General features: G+C 35.9%; 2 protein-coding genes across 2 annotated transcripts; one reads left to right on the top strand and one right to left on the bottom strand.

Moving 5' to 3' along the window:
- Positions 1-79: 79 nt before the first annotated feature.
- LOC128127906 (uncharacterized) lies at positions 80-518 on the bottom strand. Its single transcript, XM_052766640.1, has 2 exons — positions 426-518; positions 80-379 (listed from the first exon to the last, which is right to left on the bottom strand). The coding sequence occupies exons 1-2, from the start codon at positions 516-518 to the stop codon at positions 80-82; spliced, it is 393 nt and encodes a 130-aa protein (XP_052622600.1).
- Positions 519-1943: 1425 nt separating this feature from the next.
- Positions 1944-11282, top strand: LOC111914960 (uncharacterized). Its single transcript, XM_023910666.1, has 3 exons — positions 1944-2536; positions 2651-2946; positions 10771-11282. The coding sequence occupies exons 1-3, from the start codon at positions 1944-1946 to the stop codon at positions 11280-11282; spliced, it is 1401 nt and encodes a 466-aa protein (XP_023766434.1).
- Positions 11283-22050: the final 10768 nt, after the last annotated feature.

Here is a 22050-nt window from a genome sequence, read left to right as displayed (position 1 = left end):
GCAGTGGTATCAACGCAGAGTACTAAAGAAAACATTCCTTGTCAGCAAGGACAGTGACAGATTGAAAAAAAATATCGATTTACTTATCAGAAAACCCACCACCACCACAACCGCTGCTACCACCATGGACCACCGCCACCTCCACCATTACCGCCGCTGCCGCCATGGACCACCCACCAACACTATCACCACCACCACCACAACCGTTGCCACCACGGCCGCCATCGCCACCACCACAACCGGTACCACCACCACCACCACTACTATCATCGTAACCACCACCACCGCAACTGCCACCGCCACCACCACCACCACCTTCGCCACTACCACCGTTTCCATCACCACCACTACCGCCGCCGCCACAGACCACCCACCAACACTACACCACCTCCACCACCACCGCGGCCACCCACCGCCACCGTCACCGTGACCGCCGCTGTCACCACCACCATCGCCACTGCCACCGCTGCTGTCACCACCACCGTCACCGGTACAACCACCGCCACCACCACAACCATCATTGTAACCACCACCACCACAACTGTCGCCACTACCACCACCACCGGTACAATTGAAAGTTATTAGGAGCATAACCCCTACTCCTCTAGACGTGTACTCGTCTGGGGTAACTATTTGGTAGGTTGTCATTACAAACATTATCCTAGTCATATGTATTCTTATTTTTATGTAATTTTATGTATTTTAAAAATACATTCTAGTTATGACAAACACAAAAAATATAAATAAATAAACTAGTCAAATATGAAATTATGAAAAAAATTATAGCCTTAATTAAAAAAACAATTTAAAACACATTAAAGAAAATTGAAATAAAAAAATATAAAAAATAATTAACAAAGCAAAGGACATACTTGCTTATGGATTATATAACAAACATAATCACTTCCCGAAATTAAGGATCGTAGAATTTATGGAACGGTTTCTCCCACATTAAACCCTATCAAAACCTTACGAGAAGGAACAACTATCGAAGGAGTCGGATGTGCATCGAAATCCAGGGCTACGATATACAGTTACTCGTGAAACATTCATCGATCTTAGGTAACTAACTTTCTTCTCTATTGATTCGCTGGTTAAGCTTTTGTTATTCAATTTTAATGTTGCTCGTGGATTCCTTCTTCAATCATTATTAGCTTAGATTGTTTAGTCTCCATTAAAAATGCTTCAAATCATATGATGTTTTGGGTACTATAATTTTAAATTACCTCTATAGTAAAGTCATGATCCACCAGAACATTCATATAAGCCATCATATATAAACACATAAATCACATACAAGCAGCTCCAACTGAAAGTAGGAAAATAGTGTAAAACTACAAAGAATTGAGCATGGTATTGAAATATGGGCACTTACATATAGCAGGGGCATAAATGTCCATTTTTTGAACAAAAAAGATTGTCATGATGAACGTACATTGTCATGATGAGAAAGAAACATCATTGTGCTCTACCTTTCAACGTGCTAGTCCCTCCCAGTAAAGAATCTGCACCTCCCCTGCACCAACCAATATCATTTTCAACCTAGATTAACAAATAATAGTAATAGGGGCTTTCTATTTTCACCTGGTGCACCAATAAAAAAATAACAGGTGATAAAAAAAATAACCAGTAACAGGGGAAAAATAACAAGGGACAAAAGAGGTTTAAAAATAATAGGGGACATTTTTAAACCTAGTTAAAAAATATAATATTAGCAGGGTTGCATTCAGTTTTCACCTTGTGCACCAATAAAAATAACAGGTGATAAAAAATATAACGAGGATCAGGGGAAAAATAACAGGGGACAAGAGAGGTTTAAAAAAGCTCTTGGCTAAGTAATTACTTCTTTAGAATTTCCCACATTAATGTTTGTTTTTGTCTCTTTCTTCTTTTGTATCTCCTTTTTGGTTATTTTTAGTTCAACAAATTAACATTAAGATAAGATGGACAAGAGTTGGATTAAAATCAAGAATAAGGTCGATCCGAAGATCATGAAAGGAGCAATCGATTTTGCGGATATGGCTAAGGGATATGTTGATAGAGAAGGTCTTACACATTGTCCATGCAATAACTGTCTGAATGTAATAAAGCAGTTACTTGATCTTGTTGGTGCTCACATAATACATCATGGCTTTCAACAATCGTATGTAAAATGGATATTTCATGGGGAAAGTAGTTGGGAACATGAAACAAACGACGACCTTGACGAAACTGACAATAAATCAAATGACGGGGTCCATGATTTACTTGGTGATGCGTTTAATGTTGGATATGAAACCGAAGGAGGAGATGGAAAAAATGAGTTTGAGTCTTCTAATCGATCTAGCAATCCCAATGTGGATAGGTTATTTGCTGATATGGAGAAACCCTTATTTCCGGGATGTGATACTTTCTCGGTACTGGGCTTTATATTACGATTGAAGCACGTGAAAGTAACCTGTAAAATGACAAATGTGTCCATGGATATGATACTGAAGTTATTGAGTGAGGCATTCATGGACACAATAATCCCTAAAACCCACTACGAGGCAAAAAAGTATTTGCGTACTCTTGGCCTTGGATACGAATCAATCCATGCTTAAAAGCACGAATGTGCATTGTTTTGGAAGGAAAATTCAGAATTATAATCATGTCCAGTTTGTGGTGCTAGTCGTTGGGTAGACGATCATACGAATCAAAAGAAGATACCAACAAAAGTCTTGCGTTACTTTCCCATCACAAGTAGACTGAAGCGGTTGTATGCATGTAGGTATACTGCAAAGGACATGCAGTGGCACGCTAATAACAAATCCAAAGAAGAAGGATTTCATAGGCATCCAACAAATGGAAAAGCATGGAAGCACTTCGATAGAATCTATCCGGATTTTGCAAATGAACCTAGAGATGTATGCCTAGGGCTTGCAAGTGATGGTTTCAACCCTTTTGGGATGATGAATACTTCATATAGTATGTGGCATGTTGTGCTTATACCGTACAACATGTTGGAATAGTGTCTAAGGTTGTGCATGGTCCTTTTGGGTTGCCTTCACCACAACAACTTGATAGGATGATTTATTAAGAGAGGGTAAATATTATTAATATATTATGAGAATAATATAAAGAATAATATATTGTTATTTGATTAATATAAGTCATAGAATTAATTTGGTGACTTAAAGAAGTTAATTAAATAAAGGGGTATAAACTGTCAACTGTTTGATAGTTAAGCTTTAGACTGTAAATCCTTATAGATAGAGATGGGACGAATTCTAGAAGCTAAAGGATAGCTAAATTCGTCCAAGGCTTATCTATGGAAAGGATTTAGATAGCCTTAAGAGAAGATTATCCAATTAGGGTTTAGGTTGTAACCCTTAAGGAGTCTACAAGTATAAATAGACCCTATGGCATAAGGAAATCGGCACCTCACCAAAAGTTAGAGAACCCTGGCCGATTTCCTCCCCTCTCCTCTCTCCTAAATCATCTTTCTTGCTATTGGTGTTTGTAAGCCATTAGAGGAGTGACATTTGTGACTCTAGAAGCTCCAAGACCACAAGATCAACAAGGAACTCAAAGGTATGGTTCTAGATCTATTTCAATGTTGTTATTTAACCTAATTAGTCATTAGAAGTCTTGGATTCAAAGCATGTTTATTAGAAAGCCTAGATCCAAGCATTAGGGTTTTGCATGCGCACATAGGAAAGTTCTTATGGCTAAAACCCATCAGTGGTATCAGAGACTAGCTTGGTTTTCTTTAAATTGTTGCTTGATTAACTGAAACAACCTGCAATATTCGATTTTTTTGGTTTCTGAGTCATGGACTCGGCGAGTTACAAAGTGGACTCGGCGAGTAGGCCTGACTCGGCGAGTCCCTTTGTGCACTCGACGAGTCCAGGCGTCAGGAATGGCCAGATTCGGGATTTTTTCATAATTATCTTATGGAAACTTACCTTAATCATAATAGATCAATCTAAATCCGATTTTTTGATATATATGACTATTATCTTAATCTAGTTAAAGGTATTTATCATCTAATAAAATATTTGATTTCCTTATATGATAATTAATTAATTATTTTAATTATTTTGGTAATTATCCTTCAAAGAAATCTTGAATAAAATCAAACATAGATAATTAGGATATTAATTGTTAATTGGAATTATTTGTTATTTGATCCTCTATGTTTTAAATGTTTAAAACTTGCCCTCAAGTTTTGAAATTTATATTTGTGATTAAAAGTGTTAATTTAGACAACTTAAATTTCAAACCCTAGATTTTAAAAGGTTTAAAATACAACCCTATACTAATATGATATTACTAGAATAATATATATATGTATAACTAAATGCTAGTCTTACCGTTAGTAGGCCTCATTCACGAAGCCGATCTATAAGGTGGGTATAAGGTTGCGGCCTATAAAATGGCGCTTAATGGGTGTACACTCACACCCACCGCTTGCTTGATTGGTGGAGGGTCGTTAGCCGAACGGGTAGGATAGGGCAACCTCATCCTCTCATTGAAAGTATAATAAGTAATAAAAAGTAACTACACATTTTTTAAATTTCCCAATCTTAGTTACTTTAGGAAAAGTGAATTGATGCAATCCCATGAAATTACACTTTGCACCCTTGCTAAGAAGTTAGTGGAGCGTGTGTGGTTTACCGGCACACTAATTGGTTCTAAGAAAAGGTGGCAAAGGGTGATTCATTGTTTATCATAGTTCGATGGAGCGTGTGTGGTTTACCGGCACATCGAATAGGTGATCGTTACAATGAAGGCACCATGTGAATTTGCATGGTAATTCACACCCGCTTTGTGATCCTCGGTATCCCAGTCACAAACAAGAGGGGCATATCGAGATTTAAACATGCCATTGAATAGTTTCAATGAATCTCATCCGAACCTAGGAATTCTCAAAACACTTAGGACTAATAGTTAAGTTTTGTGATGGAGAATTAGTGAATCGTCATTCACTTACCTTCAATTTATTTGCATGTTAGATTACGGCATCCCTTTTCTAGTATGTAAATGTTATTGTTGGATCCTAGCCCTAATTTTTCTTATTGGGTGATAATTAGGGATTCTTGTTCTAATCTATCTTTGTCCTTTTCTTTTGTAGATGTCGAACGCAAACAACGCTGTTACTAGTTCTTTCACGTTGATGAGCCTCTGCCAAAAGGTCACCTTCGATGGAACGAACTTTAGCGAATGCATAAGATACATTCGCACCATTGCTCGCTATAAGGATAAGGAGTATGTACTCGATGAGAAGCTCGAGAAAATCAACCCCGAAATCGCTACTCCGGCCAAAATCACCGCTTTTGAGACTCATGAGCAAGATGCAACGAAGGTACATTGCATCATGATTGCCACCATGAACTCCGAATTCCAAAAGTCCTACGAGGACATGTACCCGTACGAGATGCACCAAGACTTATTGGAGAGATACCACCAGAACGCGAGACAAGAGCGTTATGAGATTTTCACTAACATGATTTCCGCTAAGATGGGTCATGGAGAATCTCTTACCGTGCACTTGCAAAAGATGCAAAGGTATGTTGACCGCCTTCGCAAGTTAAATGTTGACTTCGGTGAAGACTTGGCGATCGACTGGGTGCTTCACTCTTTGCCTCCGAATTACAACCAATTTAGGATGACCTACCACATGAACAAAGAAGAGGTCACCCTAAGCAAACTCCAAGGTCTCTAGAGGGTCGCTGAGAGCAACTTCAAGGATAAGTCTGTTGTACCTACTCCCAATCCGACTACTGCTCCTGTCTTGGCTATTGGTCAAGGAAAGGGAAAGAAGAGGAAGGCTTCATCGAAGAACTAGTGGGACCAAAGTTGATCCCGCTAAGCCCTGTCCTAACCCGAAGGAGGCAGAGTGCCACCACTGCCATAAGATAGGACATTGGAAGAGAAGCTGCCCAGAGTACCTGCAAGCAATCAAAGAAGGAAAGATCAAGCCATCTTTCACAGGTATATATACAATTAAATCTAACGATTCTAATCATGCTATTTCTTGGGTTCTTGATACCGGTTGTGGTTACCACATTTGTTCTAATGTTCAGGGACTAAGAAGAAGTAGGGATGTGGAGCAAGGAAGGATCAATCTAATCATGGGGAACAGAAGATCATCGCCTGTGACCAAGATTGGAGTGTATTCTTTAGTGCTTAGGAATAATTTGGTTTTAGATTTGAACAATTGTTGCTATTCGCCAAAAATGGCTAGAAACATCATTTCATTTCATGGTTTATATAGACAAGGATTTAGATGTTCTTTTAATAATGAAAATGGTTCTATTTTAGCTTATCTAAATGGTGTCTTTTAATTTGAAGCTATACCATGTAATGGAATATATGAAACTGTTATGATTGTTGATAACTTTGGAAATGATGTTTTGAATATAGATTCTTCCACTAGTATGGATAAAGCATCCTTGTGGCATTGTCGTCTTGCACATGTCAATAAGAAACGTGTTGCCCAACTCTAAAAGGATGGAGTGTTGGAGTCATTCGACCTTAGGGAAGATGACACATGCGAGTCTTGTTTGCTTGGAAAGATGCCTAAATCACCCTTCACGAGTACGTGTGAAAGGGGTGAAGGTCTATTGGACCTAATACATACCGATGTATGTGGACCGTTTAGATCAACCACGAAGGATGGGAACCGCTTCTACGTGACTTTTACCGATGATTATAGTAGATATGGGTATATCTACTTAATCAAGCAAAAGTCAGAAACCTTTGAAAAATTCAAAGAGTTCAAGAATGAAGTGGAGAATCAATTGGGCAGGAAAATCAAGATGCTTCGATCCGATCGAGGAGGAGAGTACCTAAGTCTTGAATTCCACGATTATCTCAAGGAGTGTGGAATAGTTTCACAATTGACGCCTCCTAGGACACCGCAGTTGAATGGTGTGGCAGAAAGGCGTAATCGAACCTTATTGGATATGGTTCGCTCTATGATGAGTCGTGCTTCACTACCTATCTCTTTTTGGGGGGTATGCCTTAGAGACTGCCGCCCATATCCTTAACCGAGTCCCTACTAAGAAGGTTGCCAAAACACCTCACGAGATGTGGACAGGGAAAGCTCCCTCGTTGGCACATATCAAGGTTTGGGGTTGCGAGGCTTTCGTAAGATGAGATACTCATGACAAGCTTGAACCTCAAAGTGAGCGATGTATTTTCATCGGCTACCCGCAGACATCCTTTGGATATCTCTTCTATAGACCGAAGGAAAATGTTGTCTTCGTTGCGAGGAGAGGAGTTTTCCGAGAACGAGAACTCATAAGCCAAGGAGACAGTGGGAGGCAAATCGAACTTGAAGAGATTCAAGAGTTGATAGATGAAGGAACCTCTACCGTTGGCACTCAACCCGAGGAGGAAACTCCGGTTGAACCGATTGACGAGTCCTTACCTCTTAGACGTTCCGATAGAGTTAGAGTTCATCCCCAGTTTTATGGTTTTCATATTACTATCGAAGGGGACACGTATATTAGTGATGGTACACTAGTAAATCTTGATGAACCTAATAGCTATAAGGAAGCCATGGCAGGCCCGGAGTCTGCGAAATGGAAAGAGGCAATGGATAGCGAGATCCAATCCATGTATGATAACCATGTTTGGAATTTGGTTGATTATGTGCCCGGACGTAAGACCGTTGGGTGCAAGTGGATGTACAAGAAGAAGACCGACGTGGATGGAAACGTGCACACATATAAAGCGCGATTGGTTGCGAAGGGCTTTACTCAAACACCCGGAGTTGACTATGATGAGACCTTCTCTCCAGTTGCGAAGATTAAATCCATTAGAGTGATGCTAGCTATTGCCGCATTTCATGATTATGAGATTTGGCAAATGGATGTCAAGACCGCTTTCCTTAATGGGAAGTTGGCTGAGGATGTTTACATGGCTCAGCCAGAGGGGTTTGTGGATTCGAAGCATCCAAATAGAGTGTGTAAGCTTGAGAAGTCCATTTATGGACTTAAGCAAGCGTCTCGCAGATGGAATCTTTGCTTCGATGAGAAAGTCAAAGAGTTTGGATTTGTACGAAGTGAAGACGAGTCTTGTGTATATGTCAAAGCCAGTGGGAGTTTAGTAAGCTTCCTCGTTCTATATGTCGATGACATATTACTCATAGGAAACGACATCCCGAATTTGCAGGAGGTTAAGTCCTGGCTCGGGAAGTGCTTCGCTATGAAGGACCTTGGATAGGCTTCTTACATTTTGGGAATAAGGATAGTAAGAGAAAGAAGTAAGAGTCTAATTGGACTTAGTCAAAATACTTACTTAGAGAAGGTACTAAAACGTTTTAGTATGGAAAACTCAAAGAAGGGAGAATTACCGATACAAAGTAATGCCAACTTGAGTAAGACTCAAAGTCTGAGTACCGAAGCTGAGATAGCAGAAATGAGCTGAGTACCATACGCTTCCGCAATTGGCTCAATCATGTACGCTATGACTTGTACTCGCCCTGATGTAGCCTTCGCTTTGAGCATGGTTAGCAGATATCAAGGGAATCCTGGCAGAGCACATTGGATTGTGGTGAAGAACATCCTTAAGTACCTTCGGAGGACGAAGGAATGGTTCTTAGTCCTCGGAAGGAGTGATGACTTGAAGGTGCGAGGGTATACTGACGCCAGTTTTCAGACCGACAGGGACAACTACCGTTCGCAGTCGGGCTGGGTCTTTACCCTAAATGGAGGAGCTGTGACATGGAAGAGTTCCAAGCAGGAAACCTTAGCTGATTCAACGTGCGAATCAGAGTACATTGTAGCGAGCGAAGCGTCGAAGGAGGCAATATGGCTAAAGAACTTCATCGGTGATCTTGGAGTTGTACCTGCCATAAAGGAGCCCATGGAAATTTTCTGTGATAACGAAGGAGCGGTTGCCTTAACCAAGGAACCGAGGGATCATGGTAGATCAAGACATATCGACAGAAAATATCACTTCATCAGACATCGTGTAGAAGAAGGACAACTCGTAGTGAAGAGGATATCATCAGAAGATAACCCAGCAAATCCGCTTACGAAGGGACTGAGTAGAGTTAAGCACTTGTAGCATGCTAGGAGAATTGGGCTGAAGGATGATATTAGCATAGATTAGATAGTATTAGAAACGTGTAATAGATAAATGTAATTAACATTTGATGATTAAATAAAGGAGTTTTATTTATGAGTAATGTTACTATGTTATGTTAATTGTTTAGCTATTGTTTCACTTTGCATGTTTTGACTTCCAGAATAATTGAAATTATTAGGAATAATAGAATTGTTCAAATTGTCCACAATCGTTCATATGTTGGAAGTAGATATGAATGAAGATTGTGTTGAATTGGCGTCTAGATTGTCTAAATGGTGTTAGACATAGCAAAGGGTTGCTGCAACGTTCATGAGTGCTTATGAACTGGTTTTGAGCATTGGAACAAACCCGCGCTTGCTGGAATCACCTTATGGAATACGATATAAAAAGTGATCGCAAGACGATAATATCATATAGTCTTAAAACCTAGATATATGGTTTGTTATTTGTTAATTGATTATACATTGATAATGCGAAAACGCATCAGTAACTCGGTGTTATAAAACGCATTGTTGTGTATAGTTGGTTAATGGATAAGTAAATGCATACAAGTCGAAGTTTATCTGTAACTTTTATCTAAGAAGGTAAAAGCGATATCTCGGCCGCTCGATGATTTGATTTGACTTATGTGTCGGGCCCGGTCAGAACTGAGTTGATGTGTTCGATTAAGTTCTATGTCAAATAAATCAGAGATCGAGAAACCTAAATGCTTGACTAACCATTCCATAGGATTGTCAGCGTGATATCTAACAGAGGACTGTACGTTCCCTTATCTAAAGGACAAGATTGATTAGATCAGAGTTTCACAGCGTCTTTGAGAGCTACGATTGCAAACCGAATTGTACTTGTGCATATAGTTTCTAGACTTTTCCAAGTGGGAGACTGTTGGGATAGTGTCTAACGCTGCAACTATATTAGGCAAGTATTTGACCCGGTTGTGCATGGTCCTTTTGGGTTGCCTTCACCATAGCAACTTGATAGGATGATTTATTAAGAGAGAGTAAATATTATTAATATATTATGAGAATAATATAAAGAATAATATATTGTTATTTGATTAATATAAGTCATAGAATTAATTAGAATTAATTTGGTGACTTAAAGAGATTAATTAAATAAAGGGGTATAAACGGTCAACTGTTTGATAGTTAAGCTTTAGACTGTAAATCCTTATAGATAGAGATGGGACGAATTCTAGAAGCTAAAGGATAGCTAAATTCGTCCAAGGCTTATCTATGGAAAGGATTTGGATAGCCTTAAGAGAAGATTATCCAATTAGGGTTTAGGTTGTAACCCTTAAGGAGTCTACAAGTATAAATAGACCCTATGGCATAAGGAAATTGGCACCTCACCAAAAGTAAGAGAACCCTGGCCGATTTCCTCCCCTCTCCTCTCTCCTAAATCATCTTTCTTGCTATTGGTGTTTGTAAGCCATTAGAGGAGTGACATTTGTGACTCTAGAAGCTCCATGACCACAAGATCAACAAGGAACTCAAAGGTATGCTTCTAGATCTGTTTCAATGTTGTTATTTAACCTAATTAGTCATTAGAAGTATTGGATTCAAAGCATGTTTATTAGAAAGCCTAGATCCAAGCATTAGGGTTTTGCATGCGCACATAGGAAAGTTCTTATGGCTAAAACCCATCACAATATGCCTTCTTGGAAGTCTATGAATGATGCCTCATTTATGATGTCTTTGTTGATTCCAGGCAAAGATTCACCTGAAAAGGACATTGATGTATATTTACGTCCATTGGTAGATGAGTTGAATGTTCTATGGGAGAATGGTGTCGAAACATATGATTCTGAATTTCGATGTGCATTCAACATGCGTGCAACAGTTATTTGGACGATAAATGATTTTCCTGCATATAACCTGTCTGGATGGAGCACAAGTGGGTACATGACATGCCCAATATGCAACGAAGATGCACCAAGTATTCGTTTACAAAATAAAATAGGATATGTAGGTCATAGGCGATTTCTTCCCCACGATCATCCTTGGAGGAATGCACGAGATTTTAATGGGAAAAAAGAGGACATGCTTGCACCTAAACATATCAGCGGAGAAGACTGCTTACGTCAACTAGAACACGTCCCTCAATGTCCACATGGAAAAAACCAGTCTTACACCGACCAAAAATGTAAAAGGGGCATAAGCGAGTCAAATTGGAAAAAAAAAGCATATTCTTTGAACTACCATACTGGTGCAAGTTGTTAATGCATCATAACATTGATTTCATGCATGTTGAAAAAAATGTTTTTGAGAACATTTTGGGAACTTCTTTAAACATAGAAAACAAGACAAAAGACACTGATAATGCTCTCCGTGATTTGCAGGATATGAAAATACACAAGCATCTTCACTTCGTGAAGAAAAATGATCGTTGGATTAAACCGCTAACACCATATGTTTTAAATCGAAAAGAGAGACACCAATTTTGCAATACAGTTAAGTCTGTTCATTTTCTAGATGGATACGCCTCAAACTTGGCTAAAAATGTTATTCTGGAGCAATGTAAGATATATGGACTTAAATCTCATTAATGTCATGTCTTACCCCAACGTGTACTCCCTATCGTTATTCGTGGGCTTTTGAATAAGTCAATACGTGATACGTTGGTAGAGTTTTCTCGGTTTTTCAAGATTATAACTTCAGTCACATTACATGTGGGAGAGTTAGAAATGTTGCAAACAGAGATAGTTAAGATTCTTTGCAAGCTAGAATGCATATTTCCTCCCTCATTTTTTACAATTATGATATACTTATGCGTTCATCTACCTGAAGAGGCTATTTTAGGAGGACCCGTACAATCAAGGTGGATGTATCCGGTTGCAAGATATCTTGGCCATTTAAAGAAATATGTTAGAAACAAAGCAAGACCTGAAGGTTCAATTGTCGAAGGTTATGTTGTAGAAGAAGCTTTAACATTCTGCTAACACTATTTACAAGGTGTTGATTCAAAACTAGAGAAGCGTGGTAGAAATGATGATGAAAGAGTTAATGATGTTTGAGACTATAAACTGTATACTTTTAAATTGAATGGCCGAGGCATTGGGAAGCGACAAACTGTTAGGCTTTCGAGTATTCTACTGAAGAAAGCACAGTGGTTTATCTTAAGTAATTGTGTAGAAGCTGAACCGTACATTGAGTTAGTATATTTTACCTTTCATAGTGAATTCAGTTTTTTATTATCTCAAGGTATTTAAAGCTTATTTTCACCTGAGAGGGAACACTTACAACACCTGAAAACAGAACATCCAAGATCGTTAAATTTTAACGAATTACAACAATCTTCATTTCCAAGTTGGTTTTCTTTACGGGTAATGTTACTATAACATTAAATTATATCATTTAATCAAGTAGAAGCATTCAACCAACTCTTACGTTTCTCAAAATGGTGAACAGATGAGGAAAATGCATGAGCAAAATTCATCTGCAATTGACGAAGAGTTGTATGCTTTATTTCGTGGCCCAGATGATCGAGTTACAACACATGGTGGATACATAGTAAATGGAGTTAAATTTCTTGTTAAGTCACGAGATGACCATAGGAAGACTCAGAATTGTGGAGTTACGGCCCTAGGAATTCATGATGGCATTGAAGAGGATTATTATGGATATGTTGATGAAGTCCTTGAATTTTCATTCATAAAAGGATATCAAGTTATTTTATTTAAATGCATTTGGTTCGATACCGATCGCAGAAAGAAGCACGTGATTTTTGAGCCTCATTTCATCTCTATAGATACATCTAGAAAAGCTTATAAGGAAGATCCGTTTGTCTTGGCAAATCAAGCAAAACAAGTGTTCTATATAAATGATCCCACACGTGCCTCGAGCTGGAAAATCATAGAAAGTAGCACACATAGGCATTTATGGGACATACCAGAGAACAAGGATACACAAGATTTGTTTGAACATGTAGGAACACCATCACACACAACCCCATTTGAAGCATTTGATTGTGAAAATTTCGAGTTTCATCGAGAAGACGGTGAAGAAGAGCTTGTGGAAGTCGTTGATGATGAAAGTTTTGAAGTTGATTTAGATGATTTTATCGATTATGATACTATCCCCAGTGAAGTTAATGCGGAATTACCCGATGAATCAAACGATGATTTAGATGATAGCAATGAAACAAATTTCGCACTATATGATGAGTCGCACGATGAATATAAATAAGTGTATTTTTTGTGTTTCTTTGTTGGTGTCTTTAATTTAGTATTTAACACTTTTGACAACGAATATGAATAAATGTATTCTTTTTGTATGTTGTTGGTGTGTTTTGTAATTTGTTAATTATTTAGAACTTTTTTGACAATGAATATGAATAATTTTACTCATGAGTAACTTGTGTAAAAACCAAATTTTTGCAGGTAAAATGTGGATATTTCTTGTGTTGATGAAGATTGCTAATCTCGGAGGTACGAAGCATGTAAGGAAAGAACCTCGACAAATTTTGGTTGTGTCAACTGGTGAAGAAAGTGGAAGTGAATTGGATCCAAAGTTGTGTACGTTTCTTACACATAAACGTGTTATGACATCTGTTGCATCAATAGGTATAACCTTACATGTTAATTTCTGATTACATTTAATTGATTCATATATAATCTGTTAAAGTTGAATTTGGTGACCAAAAGTTAAAGGGTTATAATGAGTGTAGGGGCAGTTTGGTAAATGTTAGTGTATGGGCTGTTTGGTAATGAGTGCAGGGATGTTTGCTAATGAGTGTAAGAGTTGTTTGGTAATTGTTAATGAAGGGTTGTTTGGTAATTTTTAGTGCAAGGTTTGTATTTTTTTTACTGTCGTAACAGACATAATCGGTCATAACTAATGATTGAATCTCTGTAGGAGCAACTATTGCGAGAGAAAATACTCGATCAACTTCATTTCAGCCTGCCCAAGAAGAAAGTGTCTCTAGAACAACTCCTAAAACAACTGAACGTCCTCTTTCTGAAAATATGGATTCTTTTCCAAACTCAGTTGATACATGTAACTGCATTTGTGTTTAATATTTTGAGTAATAGTAAATTATATAAATGGTACTTGTCTTATATTAGATTATAGTAATGGGAATAAACCGGTCTTTTTGTAATAGTATATAAATTACATAAATTATATCCTGCATAATAGTAAATTACTTCAATTGTACTTGTGTTAATTAATGTGAAAATAGCAACAAGACAAAGTGGTTCCACCAAAGATACTCAACAATCTTCAATACTGTTAGTTGGTGAAGGAATTGTCTCTAACACGACTGATAACATGGAATCCCAAACTCAGCACTCTCATGCTCCAAGTAAGTAGTATTGATTTTATTATTTTATTTATAACATAACAAATTAAGAACAATATATATTGTGTAGATCAACGACGGAGGAGAGGCCCTAATATTAATAAAAAGGCTTCGCATATTTTGGACAAGATTGTGGTTAATCAACCACATGCATGGATTACATTGAGAAAAGATACATACACTAAGAAATTCGTTGGGGATTCAGCAGTATATTTTGCAACGGAGGTTGGAATTGTGATGCGAAAGTTGTCCAATGGAATTCCATACATGGGAGAAAGTACCGAAAGAAAATAAATAAGAAATGATCGATAGATTACGTGTAAGTTATACTAGAATTGGACTGAAATTTCTTTTTTAGCAATTTTTTTATTTCACTCATTTTTAAAATATGCATAAGACAGTCATATGAAGTCGGTATGAATTGATTATTTTTCAACACATAATTTATTGTTTTTTGTTCATTTTAGACCGCACAAAGTTATATTTTGGTTAAATACTAAATCATCTACAGGTCCGGCAAGACAACATATATCTATGTTGTGATTTTTTTTTTGTTTTTTTTAAATGTTTCACTTCATATAATAAAGCGAATCCGGTTCCAGTTCCGAACTAGTCCAGTTCTAAATCTCATCCTTAAAAGGTTAAAATAGGTACTAAATGAAGGCAAAATTTGAAATACCGCACACAGATATAGTTTTGATGGAATGTGTAGATGAGCAAATGCAAAGGCAATGGAAACGAACATGAAATAATTTGAAAGATTTTTGGAAGAAAAATGGAGGAATGACCGATCCACAATTAACACGATCTAAAATGAAGCCAGATTGTCGTAGCAAAGAAGATTGGTCTCATTTGTGTGATTATTGGGAGACAGATAAAGCACATGTAACTTTTTCACTCTTTACATATACACATCTTTAACATAATAATTTCTTATTTATATGTTAGTAACCATGTTCAATTTAAATTTTTCAGAAGTATGCTGATCAAATGAAAAATAATCGAGAAAAAGTAGTGATTTCAAGTAGAGGAGGTTCTCGATCAATAGCAAATCACAAATTTAGCATGGTAACTAGCGAATTAGTTTATATTTGTATTAACATATTCATTGAACACCAACTATAAATAATTGTTCTTATGTAATTTTTATTATTGCAGAAAAACAAAAAGACTCAATTGCCCCCCACTCCAATCAAATTATATCATAAGTTGCATTTTCATCCTACAAAGGAACGGCTAAATGATGAGACACACATTCAATATGTAAGAATGATTTATTGAGTAATATTAATTTCCGTCTGTAATATATTGATATTGGTGTTATATATAAGTTATTATAATATGTTTTTATGTTGTTTTAGGAAAATATTCTCCAAATGAAAGAGGATGAATGTACCAAATTAGTTTCTACGGGAATAAGCATTACTCCAGAAATGGAATATGAAATAGAGAAAAAAGTCATTAAAACCGTTTGTGCAAAACATAAAACATTACTATCTAGATGGAAGGCTTCAAGTGGACCTATTATGAGGAAAAAAGATCTACATATCTTATCAACAACCGAACCGTCTCAATTAGCCTCAACGAATGAAATGGCTTTGAAAAATAAAGTTACTGCACTCGAGGAAGAGGTTCGAGAAAACAAAGAAAAAGTGAAACAAAGTGAGGAGAAATGTGAAAAGATGCTTCAATTTATGATCTCGAAGTTCCCAGATTCTCAAAACATATTATGCTCGCCTGATAAAGAAGTATTTCATGCATATGATGACATGACAAACATATCAGATGAAGAGTAATAGTCATGACCTTAAGTTAAAAGTTAGAACTTGTTTCAGATATGGTTTTACTATTGACACATTGCTTAGACTTTTTATGTTTATTGTTTTAATTTGGAAATGATGATTAGATTACAATACATTTTCTATTTTCAGTATATTTAATCTATAACTCTAGCACTTACAACTAGTTATTAATACTAAAATGATATTTCATATGAGTTTTATATCATGTCACTAAAAAAGGTTATGGACTAAATGATATTTCATTTTAGACTGATATTCAGTCACTGAAAAAGCATGTTAGGGACTGAATGACATTGTATCAGAAAGTAATATTCAATTATTGAAAATTCATGTTAGGGACTGAATAGCATTGAATCTTAGACTGATATACAGTCACTAAAAAACCATGTTAGGGACTAAATGACATTGTATCTTAGACTAATATTCAGTCACTGAAAAATCAAGTTAGAGACTGAATATCATTGTATCCGAAACTTATATGTAGTCCCTAAGAAACCTGTTTAAAGACTGATTGACATCTGAGACTGGTATTTAGTCCTCGAAATATTAGGTTAGTGACTGAATAAAATTGTATTTAAGACTAATATTCAGTCATTGAAAAATCATGGTACAGACTGAAGGACGTTGTATCTGAGACTGATGTTCAGTCCCTAAAAATCTGATTAGAGACTCATGACATTGTATCCGAGACTGGTATTTAGTCCTTGAAATATCAGGTTAGGGATTGAATAACGTTGTATTTGAGACTGATATTCAGTCATTGAAAAACAATATTAGAGACTAAGCTAGGTAGTTTAGAAGACTGATATTAAGTCCCAAATGATATCAAAAGGGTCTGATAGGACACAAAATAAAGATTTCAATGAAAATATTACAGACTGAATAATATATTATAAAGGGCTAATATTCAGTCTTTAAAAGATAGTATCAGGGACTGATATGATATCAAATTGGGGATTTGAATAAAACAAATTAGAGACTGAATGAGATATTATTTAAGACTGATTTTCAGTCTTTGATACATTGATGAATTAGGGACTAATTTTCAGTCCTAGATACAAAAAAAATCGATTATCTAAGACTAGGTCTCAGGGACTAGCTGGGGACTAGCAAAATTAGTCCCTAATTCTCATCCGAGACTGATTATTGACCATCAGAGATTGATTATATCAGTCTTTGATACCCTTTTTTCTTGTAGTGGGAATCCGGGTAGGCACTCTGAACACCAAAGTCTATTTTATCACATAGGTTGCTTATGAAACCGACCTCTATGTCCTCACCTAAACAGTCTTTTAACCTCATCATGAACCATCTCCATGATTCTTGACACTCTAAGGTTCCCAAACCAACTGCTAAGAGTAGAGGTTCATGATTTCCATCTAAAGCCACTGCGAAGTACATTGTTGTCAGATAGATCCCAAGAAGGGGTAAATAACCCACATATATCAACGGTATCATGCACCTATGGAAGGTACGAATCTACATAAAAACGAACATATATTAGTGATAAGTAAAAAGTAATCGAGATACATTACCATGAAATATTATATAACTCAATAAAAGAAATATGTTATACAACGCAACCTAAAGCCACAAAACAAAATTGAAAGCGGTTGGTATCGGTTTTCTTAATGGCTGTGAAGGTATTAGGATTTTTTTCTTTGAAGGTTATGCAAGAATATTGGTAGCTGAGAAAAGCTTCTTTCGGTGTAAGTACTCATTTTCAAAACCAATGAAAGTGTTTTACAATCATCACACAAATGCAATATCACACAAACGCAATTATAAATAGAAATTATTGTATCTCTATTGTTCAAAATTCATAGTTTAACTTTGTAAATTCATAGTCAAACCAGTTCATTTCATATTCAAAAATCACTGACCGATATGACAATACTACAGAATGTACTTGTCTGCAGTTCATAGTTCAACTTTTTAATTTCATAGTCAAACCAGTTCATTTCATAGTCAAAAATCACTGACCGACATGATAATACTACAGAATGTACTGGTCTGCAGTTCATAGTTCAACTTTTTAAATTCATAGTCAAACCAGTTCATTTCATAGTCAAACATCATATATCGACAAGAAAAGACAAGACAACACAATGTACTTGTCTGCATTTCGTAGTTCAACTTTTTGAATTCATAGTCAAACAAGTTCATTTCATAGTCAAAAAGAATTGTCTGTAATATGATTTCTTTTATAAATGGGTGTCAGTCATTATGAAAAATTTAACTGAGAAAGTAACTCTGATTTAAAAGAAAAATAAGGCTAATGACATACTGAAATTGCGGAGGTGAACGTATCGTTAGGATTTCGGGTACAACTAAAAACCCAGGAAGATTGTTTTACGCTTGCCCATATTTGGTATCATGTTCTTAACGTCATTCATATTTAAACCCTCGTGTTTACATGACAAAAATTCTTACTGTCAATGTTAAAGTTAACAGGGACCAAAATGCGGGTTTATCAGTTGGGTTGATGAAGAGAAAGACCAATCATCTATGGTAATAGCTAAAGTAGCTAACTCTCATAAGCTCTTTCAATCATAAAATAAGAAGTTAAATATAGCGTTGGTTTGTAGTTGGGTGTTGTTCTTGGCAGTTTTTGTTTACAAGTTGTAAGCTTTTTAATATTGTTTTTATGGTTTTGAAGTTGTTAGGTCAATAAATTGTTGTATTTGTACTTATGTTTAGAACAGTGTACTTGTAACGTTAAAACAAATGTTGTAGTCGTTCTTATGTTGTAAGTATTGATAAGTTATTAGCAGGTCATTAATTTGTTGTAATTGTCGTAATGTTAAAACTAAAAATAAACTAATAATCAAATCCAATATTAATTTAGATATACAAATATATAATCCAACTACATAGGACCAAGACTCGACCCCCAATAAATTTTTGCCATCCGTTGAAGAAACTCTAAAGCTGCGTTCTTTGGGTCAATAAGAACACGTATTGGTTGACCTGAAACGAATTGTTCCATAAACATACAAACAAAAACACCGCAATCTCCCAAATGACTACTTTGTTGGGGAACATTTTCTTCATAAATAAATTGCATATTCAATGGAATCCTTGGGATGTTCCTCCGGGCCCAATAGTTAATCTTGTCCAAATAATTTGCCACCCGACGTTCAAATTTGGTAAAAATTCCTTCATATTTGAATTTTTCATAAGCCCCTCTACCAAGATTGTCATAAATATGCACTTCCATTGACGCTAATCTTAGTTCCCCAAATAGCCAATGATTAGGGGATGAATGAATCAGCAATAGGACATGTATAAGGATCAGAAAATAAAATTATGTTTCTTTACATCACAATACAAAAACATAACAAAAATAACGATAATATTTTCAATATAAACAATTAAGTTTACCGTATCGACATCCCACCAAGCAACCATGAAGTTGGGGTACATAGCAATACCAGCCATAAACGCCCTCCAATCCTGCCCTTGTTCCAAAGCATGAGAAACAAAAAAATTTGGAGGCATTATTGTATGTCGCTCGCCCTCAAACCGTCTCTCCATCAATAGTCTGTACCAAATGGTTATATGCTGCACAAAATCATGATACTTTTGTTATTGACTAAAAAACAATTTACTTGTAAAATAATAAATTAACAATTAATTTACCGATGACTCCAACCATCCGTCGTGTGTATGCCCAAACAATGAGCTCCAAAAATCTCTATCTAACACAAAATTAAACAAACGATGCTGGACATCATATTAATGAAATAAATAATTTTGGATGACAACCTCACCGCCTGCTACGTAAGGTTGCAGGCGCAACATGGAGAAGTCGTGAGCAACACCAAAAGCTGGAGGAGGAACGGGGCTTGTTGATTTGATATCAACCTTCTTTTTGCTCTTCTTTTTTGCTTTGGTGTCGTGTGCAACTAAAAACAATATTGAAATGTTTAAATCTCTATCTTTCAGATAATTCACATAAACATAAAATTATGAGTTTATAAATAAAACGAATACCTCAGTGTAAGGAGGGCACAAATATTGTGATGGTTTTCGAGTCCTCGGTTTATCGGGTGTAACTTCTTTGCCATCAACACCATACTCATCAAAATAATCTACAATTCCCGTAATTATTACTTCATCTTTGTCCGACACCTAATTTAATAAGCAATAATCTCTAATTAAAAAAATGTTTCAATCTACTAAAAACAAAATATAAATTAATGCAAGTATAAGAACCTCTTTAGCTTCATTATAATCATTTACATCAAACACATCATCATCAAATTTGTTCCCCACATTGTCATTCCTCTCCTCCAACTCATACATTAAAAATAAAACTTTATACTTAATAACGAAGACACATAATTTAATAGAATAATCTCTAATTAAAAAAATGTTTCAATCTACTAAAACCAAAATATAAATTAATGTAAGTATAAGAACCTCTTTAACTTCACTATAATCATTTACATCAAACACATCATCATCAAATTTGTTCCCAGCATTGTCATTCCTCTCCTCCAACACCTACATTAAAAATAAAACTTTATATTTAATAACGAAAGACACATTAAAAACTAATTATTAAAATCGTAAAGGTAATATCTATAACAACCTTGTCGTCTTCAATATCATCAAAAATATTTTCAGTTGTATTGTTTTTATTCATCACTTCATCTTGTACAACCTATATTTTTAAATATAAAATATAAACACAGGTATTCATATATGTTAATAAAATTTAAAAAATAATGTAGCGTGTAACTAACCTGTTCATCATATTTTCCTTGGAATACTACAGGCTCCTCAAAAGTAATGTCATTCCAAAATTGTTCAGTATTCACTTCTTCAACAAAAACCTATGTAGGTTGTCGGTTCATAAACACATGCTGCTCCTGTGCATGTAGCCGTTTCAACACCTCGTCTAGGTTGTGTTTCCCACTGCCCCTACCTCTACCATGAGAGCGACCACTGGACGACATACTAGACAAAGATTCGTCTTGTCTCCTAAAATGTTCCCGTACTGGGGATGGAACTGGTTTCCGTTCACCATATACATACTCTTGAAATGGCATATAATAACAAGATGTCATCTCACCATCACTCGGTAACATGTTTTTTCTTGGTGGTTGCCCCTCCTAAAAAATTAAACATATTAAAAATGCATATAAAAGTATAATAATCAAGTGTATTAATAATAAACGAAAAATTTATAAACCTGTATCTTTGAAAAAATCTTGTTCACATCAACCCATTTCATTTTTTTTGTTCCACTCCATCGTTTCATCCGAGGCATGTCTTTATTTTTTCTCAATACAAATCCACATGCACGAACAGCCGGAAACATCTCATATATCCATATCTACAATTTTTTACAATTACAGTAATAAAAGTTAAAATTAAAATAAAAAACATAACAGTAAAACAATTTAAATATAAGAAAATTTTTATACCCTTATTGGAGCCGTAAATCTTGAGACGGAGTACTTTAAAGTTTGACGACGCTCAGGAAGTGATAAATAAAAATTTATTTTGTTCCATGTATCCTCAAGGTCAACATAAGTAAAATCCCAAACATAGCTACCTCAAGTGAAACTAACAAAACAAGAAAACAAAATTGGTTTTAATATAAATTATAACTTTAATAAAATAAAACTCTTAACGTAAACAAAATATACCTGTTCCAGAGATCCAAATTCTCAGCAAAAAAAACCAATTTTATGGCACCAAATCATTGATTTCTTTTCCCAAAAAACATTCACACAAAATGTATATCAAACATACTCTAACTGCATCAACGTCGTCAACTTCTAAGAATGTTCGATTTAAAATTAAATGTTTCAGGTCGCCGATTTTCACCGAACTATTGGTATGGTCCGGAAATAGCCGCTCACGCAATAAACAT

Source organism: Lactuca sativa, chromosome 8, assembly GCF_002870075.4.
Source record: "Lactuca sativa cultivar Salinas chromosome 8, Lsat_Salinas_v11, whole genome shotgun sequence".
Classification (NCBI taxonomy): domain Eukaryota; kingdom Viridiplantae; phylum Streptophyta; class Magnoliopsida; order Asterales; family Asteraceae; genus Lactuca; species Lactuca sativa.
This window is presented reverse-complemented; position numbering and strand designations above follow the sequence as displayed.